General features: G+C 72.9%; 4 protein-coding genes across 5 annotated transcripts in view; 1 reads left to right on the forward strand and 3 right to left on the reverse strand.

Annotated features, from left to right (window-relative positions):
* NFIX (nuclear factor I X) overlaps positions 1-16133 on the reverse strand; it is a 71839-nt gene that overhangs the window by 38616 nt on the left and 17090 nt on the right. The gene's annotated exons all lie outside the window — the stretch shown is intronic.
* On the reverse strand, positions 316-5873 carry RAD23A (RAD23 homolog A, nucleotide excision repair protein). The gene is made up of 9 exons (XM_064499369.1): positions 5669-5873; positions 4392-4553; positions 4101-4285; positions 3497-3552; positions 2889-3016; positions 2727-2802; positions 1706-1836; positions 1465-1620; positions 316-893 (listed from the first exon to the last, which is right to left on the reverse strand). Exons 1-9 carry the CDS (start codon positions 5738-5740, stop codon positions 780-782), a joined length of 1080 nt encoding a protein of 359 aa, XP_064355439.1. The 5' UTR covers positions 5741-5873; the 3' UTR covers positions 316-779.
* On the reverse strand, positions 6045-10149 carry CALR (calreticulin). Its single transcript, XM_064499364.1, has 9 exons — positions 9944-10149; positions 8357-8458; positions 8052-8255; positions 7874-7968; positions 7582-7791; positions 7384-7497; positions 7151-7294; positions 6954-7046; positions 6045-6604 (listed from the first exon to the last, which is right to left on the reverse strand). The coding sequence occupies exons 1-9, from the start codon at positions 10038-10040 to the stop codon at positions 6410-6412; spliced, it is 1254 nt and encodes a 417-aa protein (XP_064355434.1). The 5' UTR covers positions 10041-10149; the 3' UTR covers positions 6045-6409.
* Positions 11104-16051, forward strand: FARSA (phenylalanyl-tRNA synthetase subunit alpha). Its single transcript, XM_064499344.1, has 13 exons — positions 11104-11331; positions 11420-11557; positions 11664-11762; positions 13120-13238; positions 13319-13411; positions 13497-13625; positions 13701-13816; positions 13907-13991; positions 14075-14171; positions 14245-14413; positions 14510-14587; positions 15711-15825; positions 15901-16051. Exons 1-13 carry the CDS (start codon positions 11170-11172, stop codon positions 16004-16006), a joined length of 1506 nt encoding a protein of 501 aa, XP_064355414.1. The 5' UTR covers positions 11104-11169; the 3' UTR covers positions 16007-16051.

Raw genomic sequence — 16133 nt, forward strand, 5'->3', positions numbered from 1 at the left:
ACCCCCTGCCCCGCCCGCCCCCTGCCCCCCACAGCCATGTTGACCCCCCCCCCCACAATCCCCCCCCCATGCACCCTCCCCAAACTGCGGTCATCCCCTCGTGCCCCCCCCGTACCCCCCTAATCGCCCCAAAATGGGGGTGGGACCCCGGCATCCAGGGCTGGGACCCCCCCCATCACCCCAAAACGAGCCCCCGGCGTCCAGCTCCGGGGCAGAGTTAAGGTGACGGGGGCTGGCGGAGCCCGGGGGGGGCCCAGGCATCCGGCCCCCCCCCCCCCCCCCAACACACACACACCCCGGACGCTCACCCGTGGGCAGGTTTAAAATTCTGCTTTTTAATCTTTTCCCTCCTAGATTTTGTTATGTTTTTTACACAGCGGTGGAGCCCCCCCCGCAGCCCCCCCTCCCCCCCCCAGGCAGCGGCTCGCATTTCCCGTGGGGTGAAACGGGGGGGGGGGCGGGGGGGATTTTGGGGGTGGGGGGGGGGCAGAAGCAGCGCTTTTCCCAAGAGCACGCTGCCCCCTTAAGAGAGGGCGGGCGCTGGGGCGGGGGCAGCCAATCAGCACCACTCCCTCGGGGCGTGGCAGGGCCGGGGCCCAACGAGGCTCCCCCACCCCGGGGCTCCCTTAAAGGGGCAGCGGCGCCATGGGGGAGCCCCGGGGGGGCCCACATCCTCCCCCTTCCCCGCGTGGGTGCGGGAGGTCGGGGCGGCCCCGGGGGGGCTCCCGGGCGTGGGGGGGGCCCCGGCGGGGAGGGGGGGGCGCCCGCCGCGGCCCCCCTCAGTCGTCGTCGAAGTTCTGGCTCAGGAGGAAGTTGGCCGCCAGGTTCTCGTTCTTCTCGCAGGCGAAGTAGGCCTGGATGACCAGGCTCTCGGGGAAGCCCAGCGCCTTCAACTGCGGGAGCGCGTCAGGGCCCGCCCCGCGCGCCCTGGGCCCTACTGATGGCCCAGGGGGCGGGCGGCGGCGACCTTCCCGCCTCCGCGTTAACCCTGAACCCTAATGGTGGCTGCGAGCCACGCTGCTGCTGGCAACAGCTTTAGCCTTGGCTCTAATAATAGCTATAAACCAACTATTTTATATTAACTCTGGTCCCTACTAACAGTCTTAAGGTAGCAACCCACAATGATTAATTCTGGAGCCTAATGTTAGCCACAAAACGCTTCCCTGAGCCCCGTTAAGCTCAGTTCCTGCTGCTAATTATAAGCAAGTTTTTCCTCTCTTGGTGTTGCCTCCCGCAATAACTTAAAGTAACTTCCCCATCAGCGCTCCCTCAAAGCAGTGTTAACTCTGGTCCCTAGGGATGGCCGTAAGTTGTTGCACGGTTCCCACCCCAGCACTGTTAATTTTCATCTCTAAAAATAACCCTGTATCAATTGCAATACATGCAAGCGGGCAGTCTCTTCCCTTCCCCGCGTTAACTCTGGCCCCTACTGACGGCCGCAGCCCGGCGCGCGGGGCCCCTTACCCTTTCTATGGCTTCTTTTTCCTGAGGCGTCACCTGGATGTAGTTCATCTGGGGCGACTCGTCGCCGATGGCGCCCATCTCGCCCTCGAGGTCGCCCAGCTCGCCCAGCGGCTCGTTCAGCATCTGGATGAACTGCTCCTGGTGCTGGCTGATTTGCTGCGGGGGGGAAGCGGGGGTGAGGGGGGGCAGGGGATGGGGGCGGGGCGCCCCCCGCGGCGGGGCCCAGGCGTCCGGGGCCTACCTGGAGCAGCTGGGGGTTCTCCTGGCCCAGCTGCTGCAGCAGGGCGGGCAGCAGCGCCGGGTTCTGCTGGATCACCTGCCGCATGTTCTGGAACTGCGGCTGCTCCCGCAGGAACTCCAGCGGGTTCTCCCCTGCCGCGGGGGCGGGGTCAGTGCTGGCCACGCCCCCGAGGAGGAGCCTAGATAGGCCCCACCCCCCAGGAGGAGGGGGCTGCACAAGCCCCACCCCCAGAGAGCCAAGAGCCTGGCTGAGCCCTGCACCCAGGAGGGCCCTGTTTGGGCCCTGCCCCCGGTGGGAGGAGCCTGTCCAAGCCCCACCCACCAGGAGGAGGAGCCTGCTCAAGCCACACCCCCCAGGAGGAGGGGCCTGCACAAGCCCCACCCCCAGAGAGCCAAGAGCCTGGCTGAGCCCTGCATGCAGGAGGGCCCTGTTTGGGCCCTGCCCCCGGTGGGAGGAGCCTGTCCAAGCCCCACCCACCAGGAGGAGGAGCCTGCTCAAGCCACACCCCCCAGGAGGAGGGGCTTGCCTTACATAGAGACAGACAAGAGCCTGGCCAAGCCCTGCCCCCAGAAGCCCCCTGCTTGGCCCTGCCCCCGGGAGGGAGGAGCCTGGCCAAGCCCCACCCACCAGGAGGTGGGGCCTACTCAAGCCACACCCCCCAGGAGGCGGGGCTTCTCTCATGGCTATGCTCCCAAGCTAACCTTACCAGGCCACACCCCCAGCAGCATTTGCCTAAGCCACACCCATAAGGGGAGGAGCCTACAGACCACACCCCTGGGAGGAGCCTCTGCAAACCCCACCCACTGCGGGGGAGATGCCTCAAGCCACGCCCACAGGGGGGAGGAGTCAACCCAAGCCACACCCCCAGGGGAGCAACCCACCCCACACCCAGCACAGAGGGATCCCAAGCCCTGCCCTGAGGGGGGTGGAGCCCCCCAAGCCCCACCCTAAGGGCGGGGGTGGAGCCGCACAAGCCCCGCCCCGGGGAGGGCGGAGCCCCCCCAAGCCCCGCCCCACTGACCTTCGGGCGGCGGCTGCTCCGGGGGGTGGCTCTCCTGCACGGGCGCCCGCTCGGGCTCGGGGCTGCCGGGGATGCCCTGGGGGGGGGGGGACGGACAGCGGGGTGAGGGGGGGCCGCGGCGTGCCCCCCCCCCCGCCCCGGGGCCCCCCCCCCCGCGCTCACCGTGAGCAGGTACTCGACGGCGCGGTGGGGGTTGTTGTAGCTGGCGCGCAGGGCGGCCACCACCCGCTCCCGCTCGTAGCCCATCGACATGATCTCCGTCAGCATCGTCTCGTACTCCGAGCCCGTCACTGCGGGGGGGCGCGGGGGGGTCAGGGCCTCGCTGCCCCCCCATGTACCCCCCTCCGCCCCCCTGGACCCCCCCAACTCGCCTTCTCCTCTTCAGCCCCCAGAGACCCTCTTCTGCCCCCCCCAGCCCCCCATCTTCCTCTCTCCCCGCACTGTTGCCCCCCCCCACCCTGGCTGCCCCCCATTTGCCCCCCCCCAGCCCCTCTTCTTCCTCTCTCCCCCCACACTGGGGACCCCCGGCTGCCCCCCATGTGCCCCCCCAGCCCCCCACCTTCCCCTCTCCCCACACTGCGGCCCCCCCCTCCTGGGAACCCCTGGCTGCCCCCTATTTGCCCCCCCAACCCCCATTTCCCCCCCCCGGGGCCCCCCGTTTTTCCTCCCCTGCTCTTTATCCTCCCCTTCTCCCTATGCCGGGGCCCCCCCTCTCCCCTCCATTCGACCCCCCCACCCTGTAACACACCCCCCCGCCCCGCGGCACCCACCGAGGGTGGAGGCGGCGTCGGCCGAGCGCCCCGCGCTACCTGGGGGGGGAACAGAGCTGCGAATTTAAAAGAGAGACATAGCAGCCGGGTCCTTCCGAGAGCCGAGCGGGGGGGCGGCGGCCCCCCCCAATCCCCTCCACCCCCCGAGCCCCCCCACATCCCCCCCGGCCCCCAGAAAAAACCCAAATCCCCCCTGGTCCCTCAAACCTCCTCCACCCCCTTGAAATCCCCTAAATCCTTCCTGGCCCCCCAAATCTCCCCCTGAGCCCCCCCCAAATCCCCTCCACCCTCCCTGAGACCCCCAATTCCCCCCTCGGCCCCCCTCAAATGCCCTCCACCCCCCCGAACCCCCCCAAATCCCCTCCACCCCCCCCGAGCTCCCCTCAAATCCCCCCGGCCCCCCCAAATCCCCTCCACCCGCCCAAGCCCCCTCAGATCCCCTCACCCCCCCCCAAAACCCCCCAAATCCCCCCTTCCCCCCCCCCGAGGTCCCGGCCATGACGGAGACGGACAAACCACCCCCAAACGACCCCGGGGGGGGGCAGCGAAAACGGACAGAAACCCCCCTAAACTGCCCCCCCCCCCCACCGGCGCTGTCTCTTACCCGGCTGCCGGCTCGGCGGGGGCGACGGGGGGGGGGTCCTGGGGCGGCTGCTCCTCGCTGGGGGCGGCGGGCGGCGGCGGCAGCGGGGGGGCGGCGTCAGCGGCGGCCGGGGGGGGCCCGGGGGCCGGGGCGGGCTCCGGGGCCTCGGGGGGGGCAGCGGCGGCGGGGCCCAGCGCCGACTTGGCCTGCGGGGAGGGGGGGAGGCGACGTCGCGGGGGGGTCAGCGCCGTGGGGGGGGGCTCAGCGCCGCCAGGGGGGGTCAGCGTGGCGGGGGGGGCCGGGGGGGCCCACCTTGGTCACCATGACGACGACGAAGTTCTTCTCGTCGATGCGGTAGTCGCGGATGGGCACGTCGTCGCTCAGGATCTTGCCGGCGTAGATGAGCTTCTGGCCGGCCACGGGGAAGGCGTCGCTGCCCTTCTCCGCCTCGATCTTCTCCTTCAGCACCCGCACCTGCCGCGGGGGGGGCGGGGGGGTCACGGCAGAGTCCCCCCCCCCCGGTTGGGCTGCGGGACCCCCCAAGGGGGCAGCGGGACCCCCCGAAACACCCCCCACCCCACCGCGGGGAAGGCGTCGCTGCCCTTCTCCGCCTCGATCTTCTCCTTCAGCACCCGCACCTGCCGCGGGGGGGGCGGGGGGGTCACGGCAGAGTCCCCCCCCCCCCGGTTGGGCTGTGGGACCCCCCCAAGGGGGCAGCAGGACCCCCCCAAAACGCCCCCCCGCCACAGGGAGGGCAGCTGCTCCTGGCCGTCGCTCAGCCTGGGGGCTCCAGGCTGCTCCCCCCCTGTTTTCCCGGGGGTGGGGGCAGCATTTACCCACCCCCCAAAATGCAGCCACAACTGTCAGCGCTGCCCCGTTGCCCCCAGGCATCTGCCCCCCCCCAGGATGTCTCCCCCCCCCCAAATCGAGCAGGGGGGTGGGATGGGGACTCCCCCCCTGCCAGGGGGGGTGCTGCCCCCCCCAGCTTGTCCTTCTGTTGTGGGGGGGGGTCAGGACCCAGTGCCCCCCCCTTTGATGCAGCACCCCCCAGTTCATGCCATGCGGGGGGGGGGACACGGAAGCCCCCCGGAGTGGGAGAGCCCCGGCTGCCATGATGGGGGGGGCATATGACCCCCCCGCCCTGTATGGAGGGGGAGGGCAACCAGGAGCCCCCTGAGCTGCAATGTGGGGGGGTCACAGGCCCCCCCGGCTATGCCCGGGGGGGGGGCAGGGTCTTCCCAGGCTGCGCAGCAGAGAGAGGACACAGACCCCCCCCCCCCGGCCTCACCACGGGGGGGACACGAGCAGCTCCCCCCCCAGACGCACACTGATCCCCCCCCACAGGCCCTGCCACGCTGGGGGGGCGCCAGGGCCGAACCATTGCGGGGGGGGGAGCGACAGGACCCCCCCAGCAACACGTGAGGGGAGGGGGCAGCCGGCCCCCCCCCCCAGCGGCAGCACGGGGGAACACAGCCCCCCCCACCCCCCCCGACGGGGCCGTTACCGCGACGGGCGGGGGGGGGGGGGAAGGGAAGGGAGGCGGCGCGGCCCCCCCGCCCCGCGGCCTGCCCCCCCCCCGCGCCCCTCACCGTCTCGTCGGGCTCCATGCGGATCTTGAAGGTCTGCTGCTGCAGCGTCTTGAGGGTGATGGTCACCGCCATGGCGGCGGGGCGGCCCGGGCGGATCCTCCCAGCGGACGCGGCGGCCCCACAACATGCAACTCACGCCGCCGCCATCTTAGGCGCCCCGCCGCTTCCGCCACGTGACGCGCGCGGGGCCGGAAGCGCGTCGCCGCACCCGCGCGCTCCACCCCCCCCTCCCTCCGCTGTGCGCGCGCGCGCGCGCCGAGGTCACGTGACGCGGGAAACAGCACCGTCACGTGAGGCGCGGGGGGGAAAGCACAAAATGGCGGCGCCGGGGGCAACATGGCCGGTGCGGCGCGGCGCAAAGAGCGAACGGAGACGATTCCGGGGCCGAGACGAGCTTTAATTTAGTAGAAACCGGTCCGCGTCTGCCGTTACATTCAAGTGTGACCGCGAGCGCCCCGCCGCCCGGTGAGGAGCCCCCCCGCGCCCCCCCGGCACCGGCGGCACCGCCCGAGCGGCCGTTCCTGAGTCAACCGCGGCCCCTCGCTGCCCCCCTCCCTCCTTCCTCCCCCCGCGGGGAACCGGCAGGGAGGGGGGAGAAGGGGGGGGGGCAGCGGTGGAGCCGCCGGTACCGGGGACATTTTCGGGGGGGGGGGGGAAGGGGGGGACACAACAGCGACACCCATAAAAAAGAGTCCAGGTCTCATAGAGACATTAGGGCGGGGGGGCCGGGGGGGCCCGGCCTCACAGCTCGTCCTTGGGGCCCCCCCCCGCCGCCGCCTCCTCCTCCTCCTCCCGCTCTTCGTCCTCCTCCTCGTCCTCTTCCTCGTCGCCCTCGGCCTCCTCGTCGCCCTCCTCCTCCTTGCGCTGCTTCTCCTCCTCCTCCTGCTTCTTCCGCTGCTCCTCGTCCTGCTGCTCCTTCATCTTCCTCTCCGCCTCCTGCGGGGGGGGGGACGGGGGTGTCACCACACTGTGTCTGTGTGTCCCCCCCCCCCGGGTGGCACCTGCCAGGGACCCCATTGGAGCCTGGGGGGGGGGGGGCAAAGAACGCCCCCCCCATGGAGCCAGAAGGGCTGGGGGGCAGCAGGATCCCCCCCTATAGAGCCGGGGGGGCCAAGGAGGCAGCAAGGACCCCCCCATGGAACCTGGGGGGCCCAGGGGGGCAGTAGGGACCCCCCCCTTAAAGCCTGGGGGGCAGTAGGGAACCCCCCCATGGAGCCGGGGGGGCCCGGGGGGCAGTAGGGCCCCCCCCGGAGCCCGGGGGGCAGCGCGCCCCCCCCCCCCGTACCTTGGTGGCCCCCCAGGTCTCGTTGCCGAACTCCTCCGCGAACTTCTCGTCGTCGGTGATGAGGAAGTTGTCAAAGATGGTGCCCGACTTCACCTAGGGCAGAGCACGGGGGGGGGGTCACGGGGGGGCCCCCAGAAGTGGCGGGGGGCTCCCCAAAACCCACTGCCCCCCCCAAAACCCGCCGCCCCCCCCCGCACCTGCCAGAGGTCGAGGCCGAGGACGCCGAAGCTGTCGTAGGCGTGCAGCGCGGGGTCCGGCGTGTACTCGGGGTTGTCGATCTCGGGGTGCACCCACTTGCCCTTGTAGGCCGGGTTGTCGATCTGCTGCGGCCGCCACTCGCCCTGGGGGGGGGACGGGGGGGGCAAGGTGAGGCCGAAGGCTCCCCAACGCCCCCCCCGGCGTGGGGGTCGCCCCCAAGGCGCCGCCGCACCTTGTACTCGGGGTTCTGGATCACCGGCGGCTCCCACTCGCCGTCCATCTCCTCGTCCCAGTCCTCCGGCTTCTTGGCGTCGGGGTCCGGGATGTGCTCGGGCTTGTCCCAGTCCTGGGGGGGGGGCGGCGGGGGGGGGGGGGTCAGCACAGCCCCCCCAGCCCCCCAGCACCCCCCCCCGCGCCCCCCCGGCCCCACCTCGGGCTTGGTGTCCTCGGGGTCGTCGATCTTGGCCCGCTCGTCCCAGTCGTCGGGCTTCTTGGCCTGGGGGTCCTTGATCTTCTTGGGGGGCAGCAGGTCCCAGTCGTCCTCCAGGCTGCCGCCCTCCACCCGCCCGTTGTCGATCTTCACCTCGTACGTGTTGTCGGGCCGCAGCACCAGCGTGTACAGGTGGGTGAACTCGTCGTCCTGGGGGGCGCGGGGGGGGGTGGCTCAGCGCGGGGGGGGGGGGCAGAGGGGGCCGCCGCGCCGTCCCCCCCCCGCCACGCACCTTGCAGCGGATGTCCTTGTTGATGAGCACGTTCTTGCCCTTGTAGTTGAGGATGACGTGCACCTTCTTGGTGCCGGGGCCGCAGATGTCGGGGCCTGCGGGGACGGGGGGGGGGGGGCTCAGCGGGGGGGGCGGCGGCGGCCCCCCCGGCCCCCCCGCGGCCCCCCCGGGCCCGCACCGAACATGATGTTGTACTCGGAGTCGCCGTGCATGTCGTGCTGGTCGAGGGCGGCGGGGAAGAGCTTCACGTAGCCGCCGCCGCAGTCGATGTTCTGCTCGTGCTTGACGCTGAACTGCAGCACCAGCGTGCGCCCGCGGTTGCTGAAGGGCTCGAAGCGCGCCGACAGCGCGTAGAAGCGGGCGTCCTGGCTCGTCTGGATGCCTGCGGGCGTGGGGGGGGGGCGGTGAGACCCCCGGAGCCCCCCCCCCCCCGGGCTCGTTAAGCGTTAACGGCCCCGGCGCGGGGCAGCGGCGCCGCCTCACCTTTATCTTTGTCGGCGTCGCCGTAGAACTTGCCGGCCGTGAGCACGAACTTGCCGTAGTCGGGCTTGTGCTTGGACTCGACCCACCGGCTGCTCCAGGCGTCTGCGGGGGGGGGGGAGAGCGTCAGAGCGGCCCCCCCTGCAAGCGGGGACGGGCCAAGGGCCGCAGGTGGCTCCGGTGCTGCTGGGGAAGCCCCCGCGTCCCCCCCCCCCCCCCCCCCGCCCCGGGGCGGAGCTTCCTGCCACCTGCGCGGCCGGAGCCGTCACGCTCCGGGGAGCCCCGTGACGGGGGCTGCCCCCCCCCCCCCGTGGGAAATACCCCACTGAGAGCACCCAAAGGTGTTGCTGGCTCCTGGCGGGGGGGGGGGGGGCTCTACCCCCAACAGCCCCATCCAGAGCCCTTCTGCTCCCCCCAGCCCCAGGGAGGCCTCAAAGGCCCCCCCCAGCCCTCCCCAAAGGCCTCACAGCCCCCCAAGGCCCCCCCAGCCCTCCCTGGAGACCTCGCAGCCCCCCAGGACCCCCCCAGAGGCCTGGCAGGCCCCCCCCACACCTTCCTCCCGCCCCCCAGGCCTAGCTCTGGGCAGACACAGGCCTCGAAGCCCCCCATCCCTCCCTGGAGGCCTCGCAGCCCCCCAAAGACCCCAGCGGCCTGGCAGCCCCCCACCTTCCTCCAGCCCCCCAACCCCAGCTCAGGGCAGATGCAGGACTCACAGCCCCCCAAGGCCCCCCCAGCCCCCCAGCCCTTCCTGGAGGCCTCACAGCCCCCCAAGGTCCCCTCAGCCCTGTATCCCTCCCCCAGAAGCCTCGCAGTCCCCCAGCCCCCCATCCCTCCCCGGAGGCCTTGTAGTCCCCCCACCTTCCTCCAGCCCCCCAGGCCTAGCTCAGGGCAGACGCAGGACTTGCAGCCCCCTGAGACCCCCCCCCAGCCCCTCATCCCTCCCCGGAGGCCTCGCAGCCCCCCAAGGCCCCCCCAGCCCCTCATCCCTCCTCAGAGGCCTCGCGGCCCCCCAGGCCTAGCTCAGGGCAGACGCAGGCCTCGCACCCCCTGTCCTTCCCGTGACCCTCATCCCCAGGCCAGGAGAGGCCTCTGGGCCCCCCCACGCTCTCCCCAGCCCGAGGGAGCCTCGCAGCCCCCCACATCCTTCCGACGCCCCTCAACCCCTACAGCCCCCGGCAGGGCTCTCAGACTCCCCCCCAGCCCCACCTCGAGGCGGACGCAGCCCCCACGGCCCCCCACGCCCCCGACCCCTCCGACCGCAGCCCCGGGGAGGCCTCTCAGGCCCCGGGCCCACCCCAGGCCCCCAGCCCAGCCCTACGGCCCCCCGCACCCCTCCTGTGCCCCCCAGGCCAAGGGAGGCCCCGCAGGCCCCACAGCTGCCCCAGGGCCCCCCTACTGCTCTCAGAGCCCCCCGCGTCCCCCCATGACCCCCAGCCCCTCACCCCACGGCACCCCTAGGCCATGTGTCCCCCCAGGACCCCCATCGCGGGCCCCCGGCCCACAGGGGTCCCCCCGTGCCCCACAGGGGCGGCCCCACATGCTGCCCCGGGCCCCCTTAAACTGCCCCCGGCGGCGGGGCCCCCCCCTCACCTCCATCCCCGAACTCCTCCCGGAAGTACTGGGTGGGCCCCGCCGCCACCAGCCCGAGGAGGGCGCTGAGCAGGAGGGGGAGGCCGAGGGGGCGCATGTCGCCGGGGTCCCACACAGTGCCGCGCAGCCGCTGGCCCTTTAACGCGCTCGCCCCTGCCCGACCCGGCGGCGCCCAGACACTGCGGAGGGGGGCGGCGGCGCCGCCCCCATTTATACGGCTCCGGCCTCTCGGCCCGCCCCTGCCCGCCGCCTATTGGCCCGCGCTCGTGAGGGGCCCGCTCCCATTGGCCCCTCGCCCGCTCGCCGGCTTCGGCGGCTCCCCCGAACGTTGGCGTCCCAGATGGCCGCTTCCCATTGGCTGAGCGCGGGGGCCAATGAGGAGCGACCACGCGTTCGGGGGGAGACGCCCCCCCTCCCGCTCCTTCCCTCCCTCCGCGCGGTGCGTCACTCGCTCCCGGGGTCACGTGGTGCCAGGGCACTCTTAAAGGGCCAGGCCCCTGCGGAGCACGTGGGAGAAGGCGCTCGCCATCCCATAATAGCAGCGGGAAGGGGAAGAGGGCAGCGCACAGGGATATTCCTGCTGCTATAGTGTGCCGTGACCTGGAATGGAAGTGTAACGTCATAATGATGTAATAGGCACTAATGATGTCATAGATTGGGTCAATACTGCAGGCTCTAGTAGGTCAAAACCTGGGAGGGGGGTGGGCAGCAGGACCCGGGGGCAGTTTGGGGGGGGAAGCACCTGCCCCCCAGCCCTGTTGCCACGGTGATGGTGCCCCTTGGTTTGGCATCGCCATGGCAACGAGGAGGCCCGGCCTGGACACGGGGGTCGGGGGGGGGGTCGCCATGGCAATGGGTCGGGGTGGGGGGAATGACCCTGGGCTGTTGCTATGACAATGGCTGGGGGGGCAAACAGGCCTGTTGCTATGGCAGCCGAGACCCCTCACTGCCCCCGGTACGCCAGGTGTCGGGGGACCGGTTACTTAGGCAACCAAGCGCCTGATGACGTCATGGCACCACCCCAAGGCACCACCCGCCCGCTGCCCCCTCAACGGCGCCGCTTGCGCTTCTTGCCGCGCTCAAGATGGCGCCGCGCCACACCCAAGATGGCGCCCGGCCGCCACTCACCCCCGCTGAGCCCGCCCCCCGGCGGCCGGGCGCATCCCCGCCTTCCGTTCCCCGGGAGCACTTCCGGGGCGCGGCGGGGAGCTCTTCCGGCCGCCGCGATGTCGCCCGGCGTGGCGGAGCTGCTGCTGCAGCGGCTGGAGCGGGAGGCGCCGGGGCCCGGGCCCGGCGGGGGCCTCTGCAGCCTGGAGGCGGCCGCGGCGCTCGGCCTCGACCACCAGACGCTGGTGGGCGCCGTCAAGAGCCTGCAGGCGCTGGGCGAGGTGCGGCGAGGGGCGGCGGGGGCGGCCGGGTCTCCCCCCCCCCTCCCCGGTGCCGCCGCCGCTCAGGGCCCCGGTGCCGCCGCCGCAGGTGATCGAGGCGGAGCCGCGCGCCGCGACGCGCTGGGAGCTGAGCGCCGAGGGCGAGGCGGCGGCGCGGGACGGCAGCCCCGAGGCGCGGCTCTTCGCCAGCGTGCCCGCCGAGGGGCTGCCGCAGAGCGAGCTGCTGGTGAGCGCCGGGACCCCCGGGACCCCCCCACCGGCCCCGGGACCCTCCGGGGACCCCCCCCCCCGGGTCCGGGCCTGCCCCGCCGTCAGCGCTGCCGCCCCCGCAGAAGCTGCCCGGCGCCCAGGTGGGCTTCAGCAAGGCCATGGCCAACAAGTGGCTGCGGCTCGACAAGGAGGCGCCCGGCGGCCCCCGCGTCTTCCGCGCCGTGAGTCGCCGCGCCGGGGGCAGGTCCCGGGGGGGCCCCTGTCCCTGATGGCCCTTGTCCCCAAGGGCCCCAGTCCCCTCCCTGTCCCCAGGCTGAGCCTGTCCCCAAGGGTCCTGGTCCCCTCCCTGTCCCCAGGACTGAGCTTGTCCCTGATGGCCCCCATCCCTGGGGGTCCCTGTCCCCAGGGGTCCCCATCCCTGGGCTGAGCCTGTCCCCACGGGTCCCTGTCCCTGATGGCCCCCATCCCTGGGGGTCCCTGTCCCCAGGGGTCCCCATCCCTGGGCTGGGCCTGTCCCCATGGGTCCCTGTCCCTGATGGCCCCCATCCCTGAGGGTCCCTGTCCCCGAGGGTCCCCATCCCTGGGCTGAGCCTGTCCCCACGGGTCCCTGTCCCTGATGGCCCCTGTCCTCGGACTGAGCCTGTCCCCATCACGCATCTGAGACTTGTCCCTGTCCTGGGGCTGAGCTTGTCCCCGATGGCCCCCATCCCCAAGGGTCCCCATCTCTGATGGCTCCTGTCCTGGGGCTGTCCCTGTCCCTGTCCTCCCTGTCCCTGTCCGCCCTGTCCCCAAGTGCCCCTGTCCCCAAATGCCCCCATCCCCAGGCTGAGCCTGTCCCCAAGGGTCCCCATCTCCAGTGGCCCTGTCCTGGGGCTCAGCCTGTCCCTGTCCCCAACAGCCCCCATTGCTGGTGGCCCCTGTCCCCAGGCTGTCCCTGTCCCCGATGGCCCCTGTCCCCAAGGGTCCCTATCGCTGGTGGCCCCTGTCCCCGATGGCCCCTGTCCCCAGGGGTCCCCATCGCTGGTGGCCTCTGTCCCTAGGCTGTCTCTGTCCCTGATGGCCCCTGTCCCCAAGGGCCCCTGTCCCCAAGGGTCCCCATCCCTGATGGCCCCTGTCCCCAAGGGTCCCCATCTCCCGTGGCCCCGTCCTGGGGCTCAGCCTGTCCCTGTCCCCAACAGCCCCCATCGCTGGTGGCCCCTGTCCCTAGGCTGAGCCTGTCCCCGATGGCCCCTGTCCCCAAGGGTCCCCATCGCTGGTGGCCTCTGTCCCCAGGCTGTCCCTGTCCCTGATGGCCCCTGTCCCCAAGGGTCCCCATTGCTGGTGGCCCCTGTCCCCGATGGCCCCATCCTGGGGCTGAGCCTGTCCCTGTCCCCAAGGGTCCCTGTCCCCGATGGCCCTGTCCTGGGGCTGAGCCTGTCCCTGTCCCCAAGGGCCCCTGTCCCCAAGGGCCCCCATCCCCGATGGCCCCATCCCGGGGCCGCCCCTGTCCCCGACGGCCGCCCCCCCGCCCCACCAACGGTGCCCGGGCCGTCCCCGTCCCCGGCGTGCCCCCCCGGTCCCCCCCCCGTGTCCCCGCAGGTGGCGGCGGTGCAGGACCGGGTGCAGGAGAGCCTGCGGCGGGTGCAGCGGGGGGAGGCCGCCGGGCTGCCCGAGCGCGACCGCGCCGACCTCAAGCGCCGCAAGCTGCTGCTGGAAGTGTGAGCGTCCCCGGGGGGGGGACACGGGGACACCAAGGGGGGTGGCAGCACCCCCTGACCCCCCCCGCGCCCCCCCCCAGCACCCTCAAGTCCTACTGGCTGCGCAAGGGCAGCGCCTTCAGCACGGCGGTGACGCGCCAGGAGACGGAGCTGACGCCGGAGATGATCGCCACGTGAGCGCGGGGGGGGGACACGCCGTGGCGGGGGGACACACGCCGTGGGGGGGCCGCGCTGACCCCCCCCCCGGCCCCCCCGCAGCGGCTCGTGGCGGCAGCGGCCCTTCAAGGCGTACAACTTCGCGGCGCTGGGGCTGCCGCCGGCCTGCGGCCACCTGCACCCGCTGCTCAAGGTGCGCTCGCAGTTCCGGCAGCTCTTCCTGGAGATGGGGTGAGTGGCGGGGGGGGGGCGGCGCGGGGGGGGGGGGCCGCGGGGGGGTCACGAGCCTCTCCCCCCCCCGCCCAGGTTCACGGAGATGCCTACCAACAACTTCGTGGAGAGCTCCTTCTGGAACTTCGACGCCCTCTTCCAGCCCCAGCAGCACCCGGCGCGCGACCAGCACGACACCTTCTTCCTGCAGGGTGGGAGCCGCGTGGGGGGGGGGCAGGGGGGGCTCGGCGCCCCCCCCGCACGCGCTGACCCCCCCCCATGTGTGTCCCCCCCCCCCACAGACCCCGCCGAGGCGGCCGAGCTGCCCGCCGGCTACATGGCCAAAGTGAAGAAGGTGCATTCGCACGGAGGCTACGGCTCGCAGGGGTGAGGGGCTGCAGGGGGGGGGACGCGGGGGGCCCCCCTGGCTCGCTCGTGGCCCCCCCCGGCTCAGCCGAGCCCCCCCCCAGGTACAAGTACGAGTGGAAGGTGGAGGAAGCGCGCAAGAACCTGCTGCGCACGCACACCACGGCCGCCAGCGCCCGCATGCTCTACCGCCTGGCCCAGGTGGGGCGGGGGGGCGTGGGGGGGCCCGGGGGGGCCGCGCCGACCCCCCCCCGCGGCTAACGCGCCCCCCCAGGAGAAGTTTGCGCCGGTGAAGTACTTCTCGGTGGACCGGGTGTTCCGCAACGAGAGCCTGGACGCCACGCACCTGGCCGAGTTCCACCAGGCCGAGGGCGTCGTGGCCGACCGCGGCCTGGCCCTCGGCCACCTCCTCGGCGTCCTCGCCCAGTTCTTCGCCAAGCTGGGTGAGGGGGGGGCCGGGGGGGGCGCAGGGGGGGTGTGTGGGGGGGTGCAGGGCGCTCTGACCCCCCCCCGGCCACCCCCCCCGTGCCTCCGCGCAGGCATCACGCAGCTGCGCTTCAAGCCCGCCTACAACCCCTACACGGAGCCCAGCGTGGAGGTGTTCTGCTACCACCGCGGTGAGGGGGGGGCCCCGTGGCGGGGGGGGGCTGTGGGGGGGACGCTATGGGGCAGGGGGGGGCCCCGTGGCGGGGGGGGGGCCCCCAAGGGGGGGGGCCTGGTCTGGCCTCATGTGTTCCTCTATGGGGCTCGGGGTGCCCCACTGAGATGGGGGGGCTTCTGGGTGCCCCACTGGTGTTTGGGGGGGGCTCTGGGGTGCCCTACTGATATGGGGGGGGCTCTGAGTGCCCCACGGGGGGCCCTGGGGTGTCCCAAGGGGGTGTGGGGGGCTCCGGGGTGCACCTTTGGGGCAGGGGGGCCACTCTGGGGTGCCCCACTGAGATGGGGGGCTCTGGGTGCCCCACTGGGGCCTCTAGGGTATCCCACTGAGATGGGGGGGGCTCTGGGGTGCCCCACTGAGATGGGGGGGGCTCTGGGGTGCCCCACTGGGGGCTCCGGGGTGCACCTTTGGGGCGGGGGGGCCACTCTGGGGTGCCCCACTGAGATGGGGGGGCTCTGGGGTATCCCAACAGGGTGGGGGGGGCCTCTGGGGTGCCCCACTGAGATATGGGGGGCTCTGGGGTGCACCTTTGGGGTGGGGGGGGCAGTTCTGGGGTGCCCCACTGAGATGGGGGCTCTGGGTGCCCCATGGGGGGCTTTGGGGTATCCCAAGGGGGTGGGGGGTGGTTCTGGGGTGCCCCACTGGTGTTTGGGGGGCTCTGGGTACCCCATGGGGGGGCTTTGGGGTATCCCAATGGGGTGGGGGGGCTCTGGGGTGCCCCACTGAGATATGGGGGGCTCTGGGGTGCACCTTTGGGGTAGGGGGGCTCTGGGGTGCCCTGCTGCTGTTTGGGGGGGGGGCCTGGGGTGCCCCATTGAGATGGGGGGGCCTCTGGGGTGGCCCATGGGGGGCTGTGGGGTATCCTAGTGGGGTGGGGGGGCCTCTGGGGTGCCCCACTGGTGTCTTGGGGGGCTCTGGGGTGTCCCAGTGGGGCAGGGGGGGCTCTGGGTGCCCCGCTGGGGTCCTGGGGTGCCCCTGGGGGCTGAGGCCCGGCCTCACCCTCTCCAAGCTGGGGGGGGGGGGTCTCAGGGTGCCGCCGTGGGGCGGGGGACCCCCCTCACCCCCCCGTTGCCCCCCCCCAGGGCTGAAGAAGTGGGTGGAGGTGGGGAACTCAGGGGTCTTCCGCCCCGAGCTGCTGCTGCCCATGGGGCTGCCCGAGGGCGTCTCCGTCATCGCCTGGGGGCTCTCGCTGGAGCGGTGAGTGGGGGCCGCGGCGGCGGGGGGGGGCACGGCGGCAACACCCCCCCCGCGCTGACATCCCCCCCCCCGCAGCCCCACCATGGTCAAATACGGCATCAACAACATCCGGGAGCTGGTGGGGCACCGCGTCAACCTGCAGATGGTCTACGACAGCCCCCTGTGCCGCCTCGACGCCTGACCCCCCCCCCGGGGGGGGCACCGCCAATAAAGCCCTGCGCCCGGCCGTGCCGCCTGCGTGTGTCTGCGGGGGGGGGGGGGGGGGGCTCACCGGGGGGGCGCGGAGGGTCCCGCGGCGGCTCCCGGCC

This window comes from Dromaius novaehollandiae, chromosome 33 (genome assembly GCF_036370855.1).
Source record: "Dromaius novaehollandiae isolate bDroNov1 chromosome 33, bDroNov1.hap1, whole genome shotgun sequence".
Lineage (NCBI taxonomy): Eukaryota > Metazoa > Chordata > Aves > Casuariiformes > Dromaiidae > Dromaius > Dromaius novaehollandiae.